The sequence below is a fragment of the Hemiscyllium ocellatum genome, chromosome 17, assembly GCF_020745735.1.
Source record: "Hemiscyllium ocellatum isolate sHemOce1 chromosome 17, sHemOce1.pat.X.cur, whole genome shotgun sequence".
NCBI lineage: Eukaryota > Metazoa > Chordata > Chondrichthyes > Orectolobiformes > Hemiscylliidae > Hemiscyllium > Hemiscyllium ocellatum.
Window position 1 is genome coordinate 43,085,681 of NC_083417.1, and position 19,615 is coordinate 43,105,295.

The following is a 19,615-nucleotide window of genomic DNA, read 5'->3' on the forward strand; positions in this document are numbered from 1 at the left end:
GAAGTGGCTGTAACGGGATCAGGATTGAGAGCTGAATATTCCAGGATATACATCCTATTGCAGGTGGGCAGAGGAGATTGGGTTGCCTTAATAGTAAGAAATGAGGTAGGGTAGAATCTGTGGGCAGAATTGAGGAACCACAAAGTTAACAATACCATAGTTGGAGTTAGGTACAGGTCACCATACAGTGATCAGGAGCTGGGGTGCAAGATATACCAGGAGATAGGAAAGTCAAACTTAGTGATCATGGGGAATTTCAATATGTGGGTGGACTGGGAAAATCAGGTTGGTTGTGGTTCGCAAGAAGAGGAATCTGTGGAGTGTCTATGAGATTGCTTTTTGGAGCAGCTTGTGGTGGAGTCCACTAGGTTACCAGTAATACTGGATTTCATGTTGTGCAATGAGGCAGATTTGATAAGGGAGCTTAAGATGAGGGAACCCTTAGGAGGCATTGTTCATAATATGATTGAATTTACAGTGCAATTTGAGAGGGAGAAAATAGAATCAGCGGTAACAGTATTATAGCTGAATAAAGGCAAATACAGAGTCATGAGGGAGAAGCTGGGTAGAATTAACTGGGACTGGAGTCTAGCAGGAAGGACAGTGGAACAGCAATAGGCAGGAGTTTCTGGAAATAGTTCAGGAGACACCGCAGAGATTCATCCCAAGAGCTTTCATCAAGAGGGGGATGGAGTTTAAGAGCTGTGAGGTTTTGCTGCAGCTCTACAGGTCCCTGGTGAGACCACACTTGCAATATTGTGTCCAGTTTTGGTCGCCCTACTATAGGAAAGATAAGAGGCTTTGGAGAGGGTGCAAAAAAGGTTTGCCAGGATGTTGCCTGGACTGGAGGGCTTGTCTTATGAAGAAAGGTTGAATAGGCTCGGAATTTTCTCTCTGGAGAGAAGGAGGAAGAGAGGAGACCTGATAGTGGTGCTCAAAATAATCCGAGGAATAGATAGTCAATAGCCAGAGACTTTTCCCAGGGCAGGATTGACTGGTATGAGAAGTCATAGTTTGAAGATATTAGGAGGAAGGTATAAAGGAGATGTCAGAGGTAGGTTTTTTACAGAGTTGTGAATGCATGGAATGTGTTACCAGCTGTGGTGGTGGAAGCAGAGTCATTTGGAGACATTTTATGCGACTGCTGGACATGCACATGGTTAGCAGTGAGTTGAGGGGTGTATAGGTTGTTAATATATTTTACATTAGGATTAAATCTTGGCACAATATCGTGGGCCAAAGGGCCTGTTTTGTGCTTAACTTTTCTATGTTCTAAAAAGACGCAGAGTACAGGGAGGATGAGGAATTCATTCCTGACTAGGGAAGTTAGGGAAAGCATAAGAGCAAAAGAGAAGGTATACGATGTGGTGAAGGGCAGTGAGAAACCAGAAGATAGGGAAGCTTAGAACCAAGAGAGGCCAACAAAAAGAAGAGGGAGAAGATTAAATATCAGAGTTAGACTAGCCAGTAATGTAGAGGAACACTGGAAGAATTCCTTTCAATTATATAAAGGGCAGCAAAGAGGCAAAAGTGGACATTGGACCACTGGAAAGATAATAGTAGGAAACCAGGAAATGGCTTAGGAACTGAATAATTACTTGCGTCAGTCGTCTTAGTGGAAGACACGAGTAATATCCTAAAAATTCAAGAATCGGGCAGAGCTTGAGTATAGTGGCCATCACCAAGGAGAAATTGTTCAAAAAACTGGCCTGAATGTGGATAATTCACCTGGACCAAATAGACTACACCCCAGAGTTCTAAGGGAGATAGCTGAAGAGGTAGTGGAGAGGTTGGTGGTGATCGTTCAGGAATCATGAGAAACGATGAGGGTCCCAGAGGACTGGAAAATAACAAACATGATACCCATGTTTAAAAAGGGAGCAAGGCAAAAGATTAAAAATTGCAGACCAATTAGCCTAACCTTAGTCGTGGATAAGGTCCTGGAGTCCATTGTGATGGATGAGATTTCTGAATACTTGGAAGTGTATGGTAAAATATGGCACTTTGGGAAGAATTGAGGCATGGACCATTTCTAAATAGGGAGACAATTCACAAGTCTGAAGTGCAAAGAGATTTGTGAGTTCAAGTCCAGGATTCTCTTGATTCTCAAGGTAAACTTGTAGATCGAGTCAGTCATTTAGGAAGACAAATGCAATGGTGGCATTTATTTTGAGAGGACTTGAACGTAAAAGCAGAGATTTACTTCTGAGCTCTATAAGGATCTGGCCAGACGATATTTAGAGTAAATGTGTGCAGTTTTGGGCCCCATATCTCAGGGAGGATGTACTGGCCCTGGAACGTATTCAGAGGAGATTCACAAGAATGGCCCCAGAAATGAAAAGCTGAACATATGATGAACATTTTGAGGACAACACTCGATGGAGTTTAGAAGGACAAGGGTGAGGGGGAGGGGAGAGAGATCTAATAGAAACTTATAAGATGTTGAATGGGCTGGACAGAGTAGATGTTGGGATGAATTGTCTTGCATCTGAATTGACAAGGAAATTAATTTAATGTCACAGTCTTGGAGATGTACAACATAGAAACGGACCCTTCGATCCAACTCATCCATGCCAACCTGATATCCTAACCTAATCTAGTCCCACCTGCCAGCACTTGGCACATATCCCTCCACACCCTTCCAATTGATATACTCATCAAGATGCCTTTTAAAAGTTGCAATTGTACCAGCCTCCACCACTTCCTCTGGCAACTCATTCCATACAAATACTACCCTCTGCGTGAAAAGGTTGCCCCAAAAGTCTCTCTCATATCTTTCCCCTCTCAGTCAAAACCTATAACCTCTAGTTCTGGACTCCCCAACCCCAGGGGGAGTCTTTTTGTTTATTTATCCTCTCTGTGCCCCTCATTATTTTATAAACCTCTGTAAGGTTACCCCTCAGCCTCTGCTGCTTCAGGGAAAACAGCCCTAGCCTATTCAATCTCTTCCTGTAGCTCAAATCCACCAATCCTGGCCACATTTTTGTAAATCTTTTCTGAACCCTTTCAAGTTTCACGACATCTTTCCAGTAGGAAGGAGACCGGAATTGCACGCAATATTCCAACAGTGGCCTAACCAATATCCTGTATAGCTGCAACATGACCTCCCAATTCAATACTCTGACCAATAAAGGAAAGCATACCAAACACCACCTTCACTGTCTTATCTACCTGCGACTCTGCTTTCAAGGAGCTGTGAATCTCACTTCAAGGTCTCTTTGTTCAGCAACACTCCCAAGGACATTACCATTTAAGTGTATAAGTCCTGCGAAGATTTGCTTTTCCAAAATGCAGCACCTCACATTTACCTAGATTAAACTCCATCTGCTACTTCTCAGCCCATTGGCCCATCTGATCAAGATCCCATTATAATCTGAGGTAATCTTCTTCGCTGTCCACCACATCTCAAATTTTGGTGTCATCAGCAAACTTACTAACTATACCTCTTATGCTCCCATCCAAATCATTTATATAAATGATGAAAAGTAGTGGACCCAGCACCGATCCTTGTGGCACTCCACTGGTTACAGGCCTCCAGTCTGAAAAACAACCCTCCACCACTCTGTCTTCTACTTTTGAACCAGTCCTACATCCACATAGCTAATTCTCCCTGTATTCAGAGAAATCTAACCTTGGTCACCAGTCTCCCATGGGGAACCTTGCTGAATGCCTTACTGAAGTCCTTATAGATCACATCTACCACATCTCTCACATCATGATCTGCCCTCATCAATACTCTTTGTAATTTCTTCAAAAAACTCAATCAAGTTTGAGACATGATTTCCCACACATAAAGCCATGTTAACTATCCCTAATCAGTCTTTGCCTTTCCAAATACATGTACATCCCATTTCTCAGGGTTCCCTCCAACAACTTGCCCACCACCGATATCAGGCTCACTGGTCTATAGTTCCCTGGCTTGTCCTTACCACCTTTCTTAAACAATGGCACCACATTAGCCAACCTCCAGTCTTTGGCACCTCACCTGTGACGATCGATGATACAAATATCTCAGTAAGAGACCCAGCAATCCCTTCTCTAGCTTCCTGCAGAGTTCTTGGGTACACCTGATCAGATCCTGGGGATTTATCCACCTTTATGCGTTTCAAAATGTCCAGCACTTCCTCCTCTGTAATATGGACATATTTTTCAAGATGTCACCGTTTATTTCCCTACATTCTATATCTTCCATATCCTTTTCCATAGTAAATATTGATGCAAAATGCTCGTTTAGTATCTGTCCCATCTCCTGCGGCTCCACACAAAGGCCACTTTGCTGATCTTTGAGGGGTCCTATGCTCTCCCTAGTTACCCTTTTGTCCTTTAATGTATTTGTAAAAACCCTTTGGATTCTCCTTTTAATTCTGTTTGCAAAAGCTATCTCAAGTCCCCTTTTTGCCCTCCTGATTTCCCTCTTCAGGATACTCCTACTGCCTTTATATCTTCTCAGGATTCACTCTATCTATCCTGCCTATATCTGACATCATCTTCCTTTTTCTTAACCAAACCCTCAATTTCTCTAGTCATCCAGCATTCCCTATCCCTAACAGCCTTTCCTTTCACCCTAACAGGAATATACTTTCTCTGGACTCTCATTTCTGAAGGCTTTCCATTTTCCAGTTGTCCTTTTTACCTGCGAACATCTGTGCCCAATCAGCTTTTGAAAGTTCTTGCCTAATACCGTCAAAATTGGTCTTCCTCCAATTTAGAATAATGGTCGCTGGCCCCAAAGTGCTCCCCCACTGACACCCTGTTACCTGCCCTGCCTTATTTCCCAAGAGAAGGTTAAGTTTTGCACCTTCCCTTGTAGGTACATCCACGTACTGAATCAGAAACTTTTCTTGTACATGCTTAACAAATTCCTCTCCATCTAAACCCTTAACATTATGGCAGTCCCAGTGTAGGTTTGGAAAGTTAAAATTCCCTACCATGATCACCTTGGTATTCTTACAGATAACTGTGATCTCCTTACAAATTTGTTTCTCAATTTCCCTCTGACTGTTAGGGGGTCTGTAATGCAATCCCAAAAGGTGATCATCCCTTTCTTATTTCTCAGTTCCACCCAAATAACTTCCCTGGATGTCCTCCCTCAGTACAAATGTAATGCTATCCCTTATCAAAGATGCCACTCCCCTGTCCTCCCTGCCTCCCTTTCCATCCTTCCTATATTATTTGTATCCTGGAACATTAAGCTGCCAGTCCTGTTTTTCCCCCCCTCCTCTCCCGAGCCGTGTTTCTGTTATTGCAATGATATCCCAGTCCCGTGTTCCTAACCGTGCCCTGAATTCATCTGCCTTCCCTGTTGAGCCTTTTGCTTTGAAATAAATGTGATTTAATTTATCACTTCACCTTGTCCCTGCCTGCCCTGACTGTTTGACTCACCTTTGTTCTCAATTGTACCAGTGTCAGATTGAAATCTATCTTCACTACCTTCCTGGGTCCCGCCCCCCCTTACCTTACTAGTTTAAATCATCCTGAGCAGCTCTAGCAAATCTCCCTGCCAGTATATTAGACCCCTTCCAATTTAGGTGCAATCCATCATTCTTCTACAGGTCACTTCTACCCCAAAACAGTTTCCAATTATCCAAAAATGTGAATCTTCTCCCGTACACCAGCTCCTCAGCTATGCATTCATCTACTCTATCCTCATATCCCTGCCCTCACTAGCTCAGAGCATTGGGAATAATCCAGATATTACTACTCCTCGAGGACCTCCTGTTTAAATTCCTGCCTAATTCTGTGTTCTCCCTTCAGAATCTCAACCTTTTCCCTTCCTATGTCGCTGGTTCCAATGTGTATAGTTACCTCCTGCTGGCCCCTCTCCCCCTTGAGAACATCACACAAGAGCAGATACATTTTTTGAGACATTGTGAAATAGTTGTAGATTTACCTCTTGATTTCCAAGCTTTGGTTGGGCCACTTTTGGAATCTGTAATTCCTTTGCTAGTTATGCCTTTCCTTCATTATTTATTTTAAAATTGTTACGAAAGGTTTTATTTTCATAGTGATTGCCACCATTTTCCATTTTCCATTTCCCTTGTCAAAAGGATGTGTAGACTGCCAAGTGTCCAATGTCCAGATGAGTATTTAAAGATGCTCAGACACTGGAGTGCATGGTTAAAATTGTGTACTATTAGTATGGCATAGTGCAGTGTAAGATATATGCCTCCTATTTAGTTAATAGGACTTGTTAAAAATAATTTATGTCAAAAGTAAGATATGGTGTTGCTTTATCAAATTGATTATGTTGGTAATATTGTGCAGATATTTAAAAATTATCATTCTCCAAGCCCCTGTTTGATGTTTTTCATGTGAAAGAAGTGTTTCCGTTTAAAAACAGACGCAGGAAGGGTACCATAAATATTATTTGCATACTTATGCCTCACTGAGGTGATGCACCAGAGCCTCTCTCAATATAGAGAGTATGCTTTAAGTGTGAGGCACCAATTCGAATCTGTTTTAAGCCAAGATCCAAATTTACTACAGAAATGAATCTTGAATGAAATAATTCCTCTTACTGTGTCTGTGTGTGAATGCTTGAGTGTGAGCATGCGTATGTACACCCATAGGAGCAGGAGTAGGCTGTTTAGTCTCTTAAACCCATTCCAGTAGGTTGAGTACATGGACAATCCAGGACACAACTCCATTTCCCAACTCTGCTCATTACACTTTCATACCTTTTGGCTAACCCAGTTCTATGCATCAGATTTAGTCTTATGTTTGTGACTGAAACAACTCTTGAATGCAATCATTCCCTCCCTGTGGGGGAGCACTTCAGCATTCCAGGACATTCTGCCTCCAATGTTTTTGGGTGAGCATCCTCCAACGTGGATTTGGAGATATGCAACAATGCAAAATCACTGAACAGAGACTGAAAAATACGTTTGGTACCCACGCGGATGGTCTCAGTGTGATCATGAGTTCATGTCGCACTACAAGTAACCCTGCAGCACGCGCCCAGACTCTTTCACTCACTCACTCAAATGCATACATACGCATTCTCACTCAAATGTGCTCTTTCTCCCCTTTTCTTTCTCTGTCTGTCTATCTGTGTCTGTCTCTCTTTTTCTCCCTCTTTCTTTCTCTTTCGCTCGCCCTCTTTCTTTCAATCTCCTTCCCCTTCTTTCTCCCTTTATTTTTGCTCAACATCTTTCTCTAGCGCACACACACACTTGCGGGGGTGGGGGGGGGGAGTTGTTTCATTTAAGATGCTTTTCTGTCAAAAAAATACTGGTTGGGCCATAACCCTCGTGTTGTTTGATTTTTGCCCTTGTCCACCTCAGTCCAACTCCAACATTTCCACATCATAGTTAAAACTGTCAGCGCTAACTTCCGCCCCTTAACCTCCCCTTGCATATCCGTGCATGCATTTACAGGCGTAAATAGGAAAAAAACAATGGTGTTGTGGGTGGAGGAAAAGGCTGGAATAGCAGTTCAGTAGTTCATGGCTTCTTCTGAGAAGGTTCTGCACTAATTAGAATGTCTGCTCTGGATGATTTCGATGGCTGGCAGGAGAGACAGGATATAGCTGGTACATACTTACCAGTCTAACATATTAATTTAACGTCACACCTTTCAGAAACTGCTGAAGGAAGAATAAACTGGTTTTCTTCAAGCTTAAAGTAGCTTTTATGCAGAGAACAGAGGACTCAGTGGACGTCAGTTGGTTTCTTCTGTCTAGTTCACAATTTTAACCTGCTACCTGACAACCAGTCACATAGTTGTAGACCGGCAAAGGGTGTTTGTCATCAATAACTGAGCGTGTGTCCACAGACTATACAGCTATCTGTTGCCATCTGAATCTCCATTCATGCATGTTCTTGGCTCCAACTCATCTGCACCTTCTACTACAGTACAATCTTGATCACCCGAACAAGATGGGTAGAGAGTATTTCGTCTGGCCTAACTCATCACTTGGAATGCTGATCTGATTGTAAACAAATGGTAATTTGAGTGCCAGTTATCCGAACGTGCCTCCGTTATCTGGCAATACATGTCATAATGCTGTTTAACTGATAACTGATTGCTGAGTTGCCTAATGCCAGTTTTACGGGACCTTGATCTTGTTCGGAAATCCGAAATTCAGGTGATTGATAGGATAATTGAGGTTGGAGTGTACTTCACTGGAGTTGTCTGTAAAGGATATTGCTGAGAAAAAAAGATTGGATTGTTCTTTTTCAATTTGTGATGAAATCATTCCAAATCATGTATATAGCTTATTTTTGTTATGTAATAAACTTGTGTTTTGTTTTTGTTGAAAGAACATTGAAAGGCTTTTGTGATTATATTCAGTGACTGATAACTATGGTCATTAAATTGCAAAAAGAAAATTCTCAAGTTAGGTTCGATTCTGGAATCTGTCACTGTTGTATAGTATTACCATTTAGGTGGAATCATGTCCCCATTTAAGAACAATAGTAGGACTGAAAGAGATACAAAAATACCACAACAATATGGGATTAGGAATCCTGCCTGAGGAAGTTGAGCTTTGAGCTTTGTTTTAAGCCAAGCATTTTAATGTTCTTTTGTAACTGCTTTAAGTGCATTATTAGATTATATTGAAATAGCTACCATATCTTTTAAAAAAAACTTTTTGAATAATATTTCAGACTTCATGAAGAAATTATTGACTTCTACAACTACATTTCGCCTAGACATGAAGAGGAAAAAATGCGGATGGAGGTTGTTGAAAGAATAGAAAGTGTCATCAAAGAACTGTGGCCTAATGCTGATGTAAGTACTTAAAAAGGCATTAATGTTCTCCAAGGATAGCTGAAAGTCGGTTCACAAAGTGGTGATGAGTCGTTCATTGACTTCAAAGAAAACCCATTGAACCTTTTAATCAGTCTACATTCAGCAATTTTTCTTCAGTAACATACTTATGATTATTACAAGTTATTTAATTTTGTTAGAAAATAGCATAATGCCATATGTCTGTGAAAGTTTCAGTTTTTAAAAAATTTTATGTCAGGACCTCCTGTGTGTATTTTATACTTTAACAGATCCAGAGAGCAGTATTTGAAAATGTGTTTGGTCTTAAGCACAATTCCTCTCTTCTCAAATTTTATTTGAATACTACAACCCAGTTGTAGCCACCAGTGGGCAGTAAATGTCAACAAATGATGTAGTTCGGTGCAACAAGTTTTACTGTGACAGTGGCTGAAATATGTTCCCTGAATTGTACCACTTAACTGATGCTAAATAAATTATGTTTCAGGTGCAGATATTTGGAAGTTTTAGCACTGGACTATACTTGCCAACAAGGTAATACGTGGAAAATACATGAAGTAATGTAATGTATTTTCATGAATTTGTGCCAAGCCATTCAGGTGTATTGTCTGAATTTTTTTGTACAACATTGAGATAATGTGCATTTAGATTTTTAGAAACTGCCAACTTCCCTCTTTAAAGTTCGTTCTGACACGTAACATTTTATTGATTTTTATTCTGGATTATTACTGATCATTCTCTTTCAAATAATAAAGACATGTGAAAGTAGTTTCAGTATTAATGTAACTTTCCACACCGTGAAACCTAAACTTGTTCAAGTTGCAAACTGGTACTTTCTGCATATTGAATCTCACTTGTTTTTGCAATAATGTAATTTGCATCTGTGATATTTCTAACACTAATAGAGTGAAGTAACTTTATTTCGATCTGAGTGTGAATTCATTTTTTTTTGTGATTTTTCTTGATCTTTAGTTTCCACTTAACCCTTCCCGGTGCTTGCCAGGATATAGTTCCACAGATGTTGGCCACCTTCCAATATTTAGTTCAAATGACTACTACTCTGCAATCCACTATAAAGGGAGTAGTACATTGAGAAAATTTTAATATAATCAAACAGAGTCAGCATGGTTTTCATTAGTCTTTTGAGATTGTAACAAACTGTGTACTTTTGGATTTCAAAAGTCATTTTGCTAAGATTACTGTACAAGAACTCATTTTGAGATGATTGTTTTAACACATTGCCTAACTAACAGGAAACAGGCACAGGTAAATTAATCTGTTTGGGATTTGGCACGTTAACTAGTGTGCACCATGGGGAAGAATGCTGTGATCCTAATCACTTTCTCCAAATTAATCTCTATAATAACAATATTGATTACACTACATTTCATCAGAGTTATGTAGCCAAATTGCTGATGAATATAAAGCTCGGAAAGCATGAGGCCTGCAAACAGGTCCAAGTGACTGAGGAAAAAGTTAGCAGATGGAATATAATGAAGAAAAATCCGAAGTTTTCCATTTTGGAAGGAAGTATAGAATATAAAAATATTATTTTAAATGAGGGAAATGTTACAAGAAAGACAACTGTGTGCTCTTGTATTTGGATCATCACAAGTCATCATGTAGATATGGCAAGTGATTCATAAGATGAATTGAATATTAATCGATGAAGGGCTTTTGCCCGAAACGTCAATTTCGCTGCACTTTGGATGCTGCCTGAACTGCTCTGCTCTTCCAGCACCACTAATCCAGAATCTGGTTTCCAGCATCTGTGGTCATTGTTTTTACCTAATTGAATATTAGCCCTTATCATAAGAGTGTAAAAGTAGAAAGATCTCGCTAGATCTGTACCAGGCATTGGTGAGACCATACCAAGTATATTATGTACATCTTTGGACTCTGTTTAAAGAAGGATTCAATTGCATTGAAATTATTTGGATAAAGTTTGGTTGGTTGATTTCTGGGATGAAAGGTTGTCTTATTCGGAAAGCTTGAGTAAATTGAGCCTATACTCAGCATAGTTTGGCAGAATTTAGAACCTTGGGCCATAATTTCAGAACATGTGTTGACCCATTTGAGACTGTGTTCTGTTTGAGAGTTTCTGGAGCTTTGAGTTCTCTGCTTCTGAGTGCACTGGAGATCGGTCATTGAATATATTTAGAGCTGAGCTGGACAAATTTTTGTCCTACAAGGGACTTTAAGGTTATGAGGAGGGCAGTTATGAAAGTCAAGTTGACCACAATCAGATCAGATTCCTGAAGAAGGGCTCATGCCCGAAACGTCGATTCTCCTGCTCCTTGGATGCTGCCTGACCTGCGCTTTTCCAGCAATACATTTTCAGCCACAATCCGATCAGTCATGTTCACTGATTTGCAGAACAAGCTTGAGTAACTAAATGGCCTATTCCTGCAATTTCTTATATTGTCAGACTTGTGTGGAAGGATAGTGATCTGTCACATCAAAGATAAACCTGTTGTCTAAAAGTCTTGGGTTGAAATCAGGATCAATATCTTCTCTAGTAATTTTGTTTTAAACCCTCCCTTTTTTAAAATGAACACGGGGAAACCAACAGTTTGGACTAGATTTGCATCTGAAAGGTAGGTCGAGGGAGCTGTGAAATTACTCTGTTCAGTGCAGTCTTCTCTGGTTAAAGTCTTCAGAGGCAGGCCTTTTGTTCTGGGTGAAGGGGTGGTGATGGAGTGATAACTGGAGTTGGGCCTGCTGCCCTCAGTGTTTGGTTGCAACCACAGCGACGACTGGGTGCTGTGGCAGGCTGATCAAAAGATCCATGGTCAAAAGATCAAAAGCCATACACTCAGACAACCAGCAACATGAATTTGACTGGGAAAACACCACTATCATAGGACAAGCCAGACAGAGAACAGCCAGAGAATTCCTAGAAGCATGGCATTCATCCCCAAACTCCATCAACAGACACATTGACCTGGACACCATATACAAACCACTACAGCTGAAACTGACACCCGGAAACGGCAAGAACATCCATCAACAGACACATTGACCTGCACCCCACATACAAATCACTGCAGCTGAAACTGACACCCGGAAGCGGCAAGAACAAACCAATATAAATACCGGAAGAAACATCAAAGCAGCGCTTCACACGAGGCTCCAACAGCACTGATGATGTTCCCTAGCTAGGGAACGAAACGTTTGCAGCAAAAACTTCCAGCTCGGCGAGCAGAACCACAACATCCATGTTAATCCTTAGGAGTTTCTTCCAATTGTAACCATTTAGTCCTATCAGACTATAGAGCTGCTCCCTACTGAGAGAGACAACTAGAGAGAGACTTTTTCCCTAGCTATTATCAGTTCTGACGAAGAATCACTGAACTCTAAACATTAACTCTGCTTTCTCCCCACAGATGCTGCCAGACATGCTGAGTTTTACCAGCAATTTCTGTTTTTGTTTCAGATTTCCACTATCAGCAGTTCTTTGTTAATATTGAGTTAATTGGGTTTGAATTGTTTCTATAAATAGGAGGAGTTAGTAAATGGTCGAGTATTTATGGAGTGGAGTGAATTGAAATGAAATTGTCACATTAGAGTGTCAATTTGAATTCCGTTTCAATGCTGTTCCCTTTTGGAGTATAACATTGTCAGCAGACAATGTTTTGAGTCAAAATTTAAAGTTTTGGAGTATGATCACCCATCTTTCATTTCTGAAAATGAACCTTATGACCAGTGGAAGCATGAAGTTGCAGTGCAGACCTGAGTTATTCCTTTACCAAACAGGAAACAAGATATAGCCTTAGCACTTTTGTTACTACATAGAAGCAACATGTTAAGAAAAGTCTTCTCGAGTTGGAGCCTGATAATTTGCAAGGTTCTGATAGATTGTTAACTTCCATGGATAAGATTTATCAAAACAATGATATATTGACTGCTCATGAAGTCTTATCAGATTTTGTGATTTTTAAAAAAGTTAAGCATAGTACTGTTTGAGTACATAATTGAATTTGAGTGAGTTCTATGCAAGTCTACAGAAATTAAATTTGGAAACTTTCCAATCTGTGCTGGCATTTAAGTTATTAAACTGTGGCAAAGTATCAACTACCAACAACTTCTCTCTTTTGAATGTTTTAATTTGTGGGTAAACATGTGATGCTAATAGAAATGTCAGAAGCTCTGAAAAAATTTCTGGGGCAAGTGGCATTTGTAGCACATGCAGGGTAATCAGTGATACAATAGAGGACAATGTAAACAAACTTAACATCAAGATATAAAACACAGGTGACGGTGTGAAAGGAGAATTGTAACTAATAGAACTGAGAACAGAAATGCGATTGATAATTCTGAAAAGTAAAGAGAATTTAGGATTTACAATGAGCAGATGTCGTCAATCAATGTTTAAACTATAATTCGAGGTATCACTACATCTCTCAGAAGGCATCATCAATCAAAGGTATCTTTTCCAGTAAAAGCAGTAAAAAGTAAGAAGACAACCCAGGGAGAAGACAGTAGAATTGGAAAAATGGAAGATAGCAACAGATTTGGAGGACAGAAGGAAGCTGCCCCTGGGTTCCCTTTTTATTCTTTCCCATCTAACCTTAAACTGATGCCCTCTAGTCCTCGATTTCCCCAATTCTGGCAAAAGACCCTATCGATGCCTCATGATCTTAGACACCTCTAACGGGTACCCCCTCAGTTTCCTAACTTGTCAAGAAAAAAGTCCTAGCTTGTCCAACGTCTTCCTATAACTCAGACCATTAAGTCCTGGCAACATCCTTGTAAGTTTCTTTTGCATTCTTTTCAATTTAGTAGCCTTTTTCCTATAATAAGATGACTAAAACTGAACACAGTACTCCAAGTGCAGCCTCCCCAGTATCCTGTTCAACTCCAACTTCTCAACTTTTATACTCGTTGCCCTGACCGATGGTGACCAGTGTGCCAAAAGCTGACTTGGCTGCACTGTCTACCTGTGACTCCACTTTCAGAGAACTGTGTACCTGAACTCCAAGATCCCTCTGTTCCACTACATTCCACTACCATTCATCATGAAACTCCTATCTTGATTTGACTTTCTAAAATGCAAGACCTCACACTTATGCTATTTCTTGGCCCACTTCCCCAGCTGATCAAGATCCTGTTATCAGAATTTGCAACCTTCCTCACTGACAACGGTACCATCTCTTCTAGTGTCATCTGCAAACTTACTAATCATGCCTTTTACATTCTCATCCAAATAGTGCATATAGATTAAAAAAAATGGCAATGGGCCCAGTTCCGATCCCTAAGGCAATCCACTAGTGACAGGTCTCAAGTCTGACAGATATTCTTCCACTATTACCCTCTGCTTCCTACCATTAAGCCAATTGTGTATTCAGTTTGCCAGCTCACCCTGGATTCCACGCAATCTAACCTTCCAGAGAAGCCTACCATGTGAAACTTAGCCAAAGCCTTACTGAAATTCATCGACTATGTCTACCACCCTACCCTCCTCAACCTTCCTGGTCACTTCATGAAGGAACTCTTAAATTTGTGAGACATGAACACACACACACACACACACACACACACACACACACACACACACACACACACATACACACACACACACACACACACACACACACACACACACACACACACACCTTTCCTCCAGTCGTCTGAGATCTCATCCATGACTAACGATGACGCAAAATGTCAGCCAGGCTCCCGCAATTTCTTCTCCCATCTCTTGCAATGTTCTTGGATTTATCGGGTCAGGACCAGGAGAGTTATCCACCTTCATACATTGTAATACCTCTACTGTGACATGAACTGTCCCCAAGATATGACCACTAACTTCCCCAAGTCATCTTGTCTTTCTCCATGGTAAACAGAGGAGAAATATTTATTGAGGACCTTGCCCCTCTCCTGCGGTTCTACACGTGTCCACTTTTGTCCTGGAGGAGTCCTATTCTCTCCCTTTAGTTATTTTTCCTTTATGTTGAAAGGACCTCTTTGGATTCACCCTAATCTGCTCAGCCAAGTCAACCTGACCCCTTTTTTTTGCTGCCCTCATTTTCTCCTTTAGTCAACTTCTGTATTCCCTACATACCTCCAGGAATTCCATTGATCTAAAGGTCTGTACCTGAGCCATGCCGCCTTTTTTCTGGTCAAAATTTTATTCTCTTGTCATCAAGGGTTCGCTATTCCTGCCAACCTTGCCTTTCACCCTCACAGGAATATATAAACATTGAACTCTAGCTATCTCATGTTTTGAAGGCCTCCCACTTGCCAGAGGACCCTTTGTCTGCAAACAACCTACTCCTGTCAACCCTGACAGGCTCTTGTCTAATTCTGTCAAAGTTTGCCTTTCCCCAATTTAGAACTTGAACCTGTGGACCAGTTTTGTCTGTCTCCATAAATATTTTAAAATTAATAAAACTATGGTCACTGGTCCCAAAGTGTTCTCCCACTGTCATCTCTGTCACCCGTCCTGCCCTATTTCCTGAGAGTAGGTCAGGTTTTTGCTCCTTCCCAAAGAAGACCCTCTATATACTGCTTGAGGAAACTTTCCTCAACAAATTGTACTTAACACATTCCACCCCACCTAAGCCCTTAATGCAATGGCAGTCCCAGTCTCTAAGGAAATTAAAATTCCTGACTGTGACAACCTTATTGCTCCTAAAAAGTCTCCACAATCTCCTTGCATATTTGTTCTTCTAAATCCTATTGTCTGTTTGGGAGGATATTGTAAAACCCCAATAACATCACCATCCCTTTCCTATTTCTTAGCTACACCCACAAAGCCTCACTGGATGATCGGTCTGTTATTTCATCTGACTACTGCTGTGATACTTGTCTTAATCAAAAATGCAACTCCCCTCCCCTCTCCTCATTCCACCACCTCTGCCCTGCCTAAAGCACCTGTACCCTGACATATGAACTTGTCCATGATGAAGGGCTCTGGCCCGAAACGTCGAATTTCCTGTTCCTTGGATGCTGCCTAACCTGCTGTGCTTTAACCAGCAACACATTTTCAGCTTTGTTCCTGCCTTAGTCATGTTTCTGTAATGGCTTTCATATCCAAATCCCACGTACATTCCCTCAGTTCATCAGCTTTATCTGTCAGCTCTCTTGCTTTTAAATAAATGCAGTTAGGAATTCTTTGCCCCCTGTCATGTTCCAGCCTGACCTGTCTCTTCAACTTACTACTTCTGATTAGTGTGTCTCCTTCGAGACTCAGACTTGCCTCCCTGCTGTTGAAGATCCTATCTGCCCCCGCCAACCTAATTTAAACCCTCCCTTGCAGCACAAGCAAACCTGGCTGCCAAGATATTGGTCCCCCTCCAGTTCAGCTGCAACTCATCCTTCTTGAACAGGTCACTTCTGTACCTGAAAAGATCCCAAAGATCTAAAATTCAGAATCCCTGCCCTGTGCACCAATTGTTCAGTCGCATGTTCATCTGCCATATTCTCCTGTTCTTGCCCTCACTAGCACATGGCACTAGAAGTAACCTGGAGATTATCACCAACGAGGTCCTCGTTTTTAACTTCTTTCCTAGCTCTCTCTCTAATCACTCTGCAGGAACTCATCCCTATTTCGACCTATTTCATTTGTGCCAACGTGCACAATGACATCTGGCTGTCACCCTCCTCCTTCAGAATGTTAAGCCACTCTGAGATATCCTGCGCCCTGGTACCTGGGAGGCAACAAGTCACCTTGGCACCTTTAGCAGAGTACGAGGCGAACATTTCTGCATGTTTTGTTTCAATTAGCAGACAGGTTTGACATCTGCATCGAACAAATAGACTGGTTAAAATAGTACAAAATTAAGGAATTTGAATTTTCACCTGTTTCAAAGGAGGATGATATGCTCAAGTCTTTTGAGAAGTGGCTATTCATATTGTAAAAGAGCCATAATCAATAATTTTATTAGCATGTATGTAGTGTCCAATGAAATACCCTTATGTCGAGATCACAGTTGAAACTGCATGTTGCAAATGCCAACATTCTGAAGGTTGCCATTGACATGAAACTGAACTGGACCAAATATATACTGTTTAAAGGCAGGCAGGCATTCTGTGGGGAGTAACTCAACTGCTGTGCCCCACATATCATCTACAAGGCAGGAGTGTAATGCAATATCGTCCCGTTATTTGGAGAGTGCCGATCCAAGAACACTCGAGAAACCTGACAATATCCAGGACAAAGCAATCCACTTAAATGGCAACCCATCTCATACATTCAACATTCACTCCTTTCAACACATGCATAGTGGTATCAATGTGTACCACATGCACGATGTGCTACAGTAACTCATCAAGGTTCCTTCAATAGCACCTTCCAAATCTGTAACCTCTACCATCTGGAAGACAGTGGTCCACAAGTGCATGGAAATCACCACCGATAAGTGTCCCTCCTGGCCCCATACTATCCTGACTTGGAACTTTATTGCTATCCCTTGTTACTGGGTTAAAATCCTGGAACTCCTTTCCTAATGGAATGTAAGAACACATACCAATAAGGGCTACAGCAGTCCAAGAAGACTGTTCATCCACACCTTCTCGAGGGCAATTAGGAATGGCAAAAAATGCTGACTTAGCCAGTGGTGTTAACATCCCAAGAAGAAAATAGATATGTCAAAACAATATTTTTGTTTAAAATATTGGGTATAGGTTAGTGGTAACAGAAGTGATGGGTAAGCAGGACTTGGACCAATATAGGACATAAGACAATAAGACATAGAAATAGAAACAGGCTATTTGACCCACTGAATCTGCTCCACCGCTCAGTGAGATCATGGCTGATTTGATAATCTTAAACTCCCATGACTCTTGATTCCCTTACTGATTGATTAAAAATCTCTGTTTATGTCAACCTTGAACTTAACAGCCTAGTCTTTTCTGCCTTTGTGGTAAAGAATGCCATTGATTCACTTCCCTGGAGAAAAAAACATTCTTCATTGCTGTCTTAAGTGAGCAACACATACTTTGGGATTATGTCTCCTGGTCCTAGACTCAAGGGGAAAGCAACCTTTCTGCATATTCCCTGTCATACACCTATGAGACTGTTATGTTTCGGTAATATTGACTGTCATTCCTCTCAAGAACCATTAGAATAAGTCCTATAGGAAATGTAAGTGTGATTAAAGGAAGTGCATATTACATGTAAGGCTTTTAATATGTTTTATCTAATAACTTGCACAGTTAGAGTAAACCTTCCCTACCTTTATACTCCTCCCCCTTGCAGTAAAGGCCAACATGCTATTTATGTGACTAATTACTTTGCATCATGTCACATAGTTAAGAAATGCTATGTTGTGTATATATATATTTAAGTAAATAGTGATGCTTGGAAGGAGTATGTACGTCCTATATTACACATGGGTTTTGCTGTTAGTGATCTGGGAGAGCAGAACTTGAACTAGTCACTAACGTGATTATATGTTGTACACGATTATGCATGCTACAGCAAATAGTTATTCATTAAAACCTGAAGTATAAATTACAGGATCAGGAAAGTTCTGAAGATTTTCATTTTGTACCAATGGTGTGAATGATTTCAAAAATTTATTTGAAAGTAAGCTGTACAGGAATTGGTTTCAGCAGTTTTTTGTCAAACAAATAAAAATGAGACCTCAATGACTTGTGGGAAGTCATAATTGATATCTTGTATCGCTTTAAATAAAATACATATTGCCCAATACTGTTCAGCTCCAAATTTAAAAGAATAGCAGCATCACTTAATGTTTGGGAGGTTAAAAGTCAGTTTGACTGTGTATAATTCAGCTGCTTGTTATGTGGATGTTATTGGACAAGACAAATAGTGGCACAGGAATTGCATGCACTAGTAAGACTTGATGTTGTTTAAATTCCCATGGCATTGCTCACTGTAATCAAAAGATTTGTGGTTTTATTACAGCATGGATGTTTCTGCTGAGACAAAGGCCATTTTTATTAAATGGCATCTTGAGACATTTTACTGATGCACTGAGAATTTAATTCCATAGCAATACTCATGATTATGAAAACTGTAAATCAGTGGTGTTAAATATTTTATATGTTCCATTACTTATGCAGGTCTTAACCCATAACATTTTAAGCATGAATGTTCAATATATTATGTACCAGACATGAATTAGAATTTTGTCTCTGACAGCAGGCCTAAGGAGAGGGATTGGGTTTAGATATTGCCCTGGGTAATGGCGACAATCCAAATTCCTACATTTTGTGATATTCCTTTCAATGAAGGTGTTTGACCTTCACTTACTCTTCCAATTCTATTGCTTTTTATTTTTATTGTTGTACCAATCTTGGCTTTAGGACACACAGACCATTGTTAGTTGCAACCAAAACAAAATCCCAAATGGAGTCTGTGCACAATCATCCCCTGTGCTTTGCATGAATGACATTGTTGACTAGAGGAACTCTATCTTTTTAGGCTCTTTCCATATCAACCATTTCTTGTTCCAATCTTAGTCTTGTTGGTAATGGGGCCATAGAAATCATGGCTTTTCTCGTTTAGATCTTCTGGCTTTGCTTCTCCTTTACTTACCTGTTAAACACTAGAAACCAAAAATCTTACTTTAAATCAAAGAACACTCAAGCTATTAATCATTGCTGTGACATAGACAGTAAAATTATTTGGAGACTAAGCATATTTTTATGAAAAAATGTCTTTTGTTGTTAAAAATGTATCCAAATTAAGAAAATGAAACCATCTGCTTATTAATATTTGACATAAATTTGGCTTGGCCTTTGTAGAACCATGAAAATGGACTGTGTGTTGTATGCAGTTTGCCACTTCTGAATCATTTAGTCAAGAAGTAATGCAAAATATTCCAGATCACCTTGAATAAGGAATGAGCAAAAACCGAAATTCTTCGAGAAACTGAGCAGGTCTGCTGTATCTGTGGAGAGAAAACAGTTGATA

General features: G+C 40.4%; 1 protein-coding gene across 1 annotated transcript in view; it reads left to right on the plus strand.

Moving 5' to 3' along the window:
- The window catches only part of tent4b (terminal nucleotidyltransferase 4B), an 89,295-nt gene that overhangs the window by 32,770 nt on the left and 36,910 nt on the right, over positions 1-19,615 (plus strand). The window contains exons 2-3 of the mRNA XM_060838117.1: positions 8,610-8,733; positions 9,218-9,264. Coding sequence (XP_060694100.1) covers positions 8,610-8,733; positions 9,218-9,264 — 171 coding nt within the window. The remainder of the gene's footprint in view (positions 1-8,609; positions 8,734-9,217; positions 9,265-19,615) is intronic.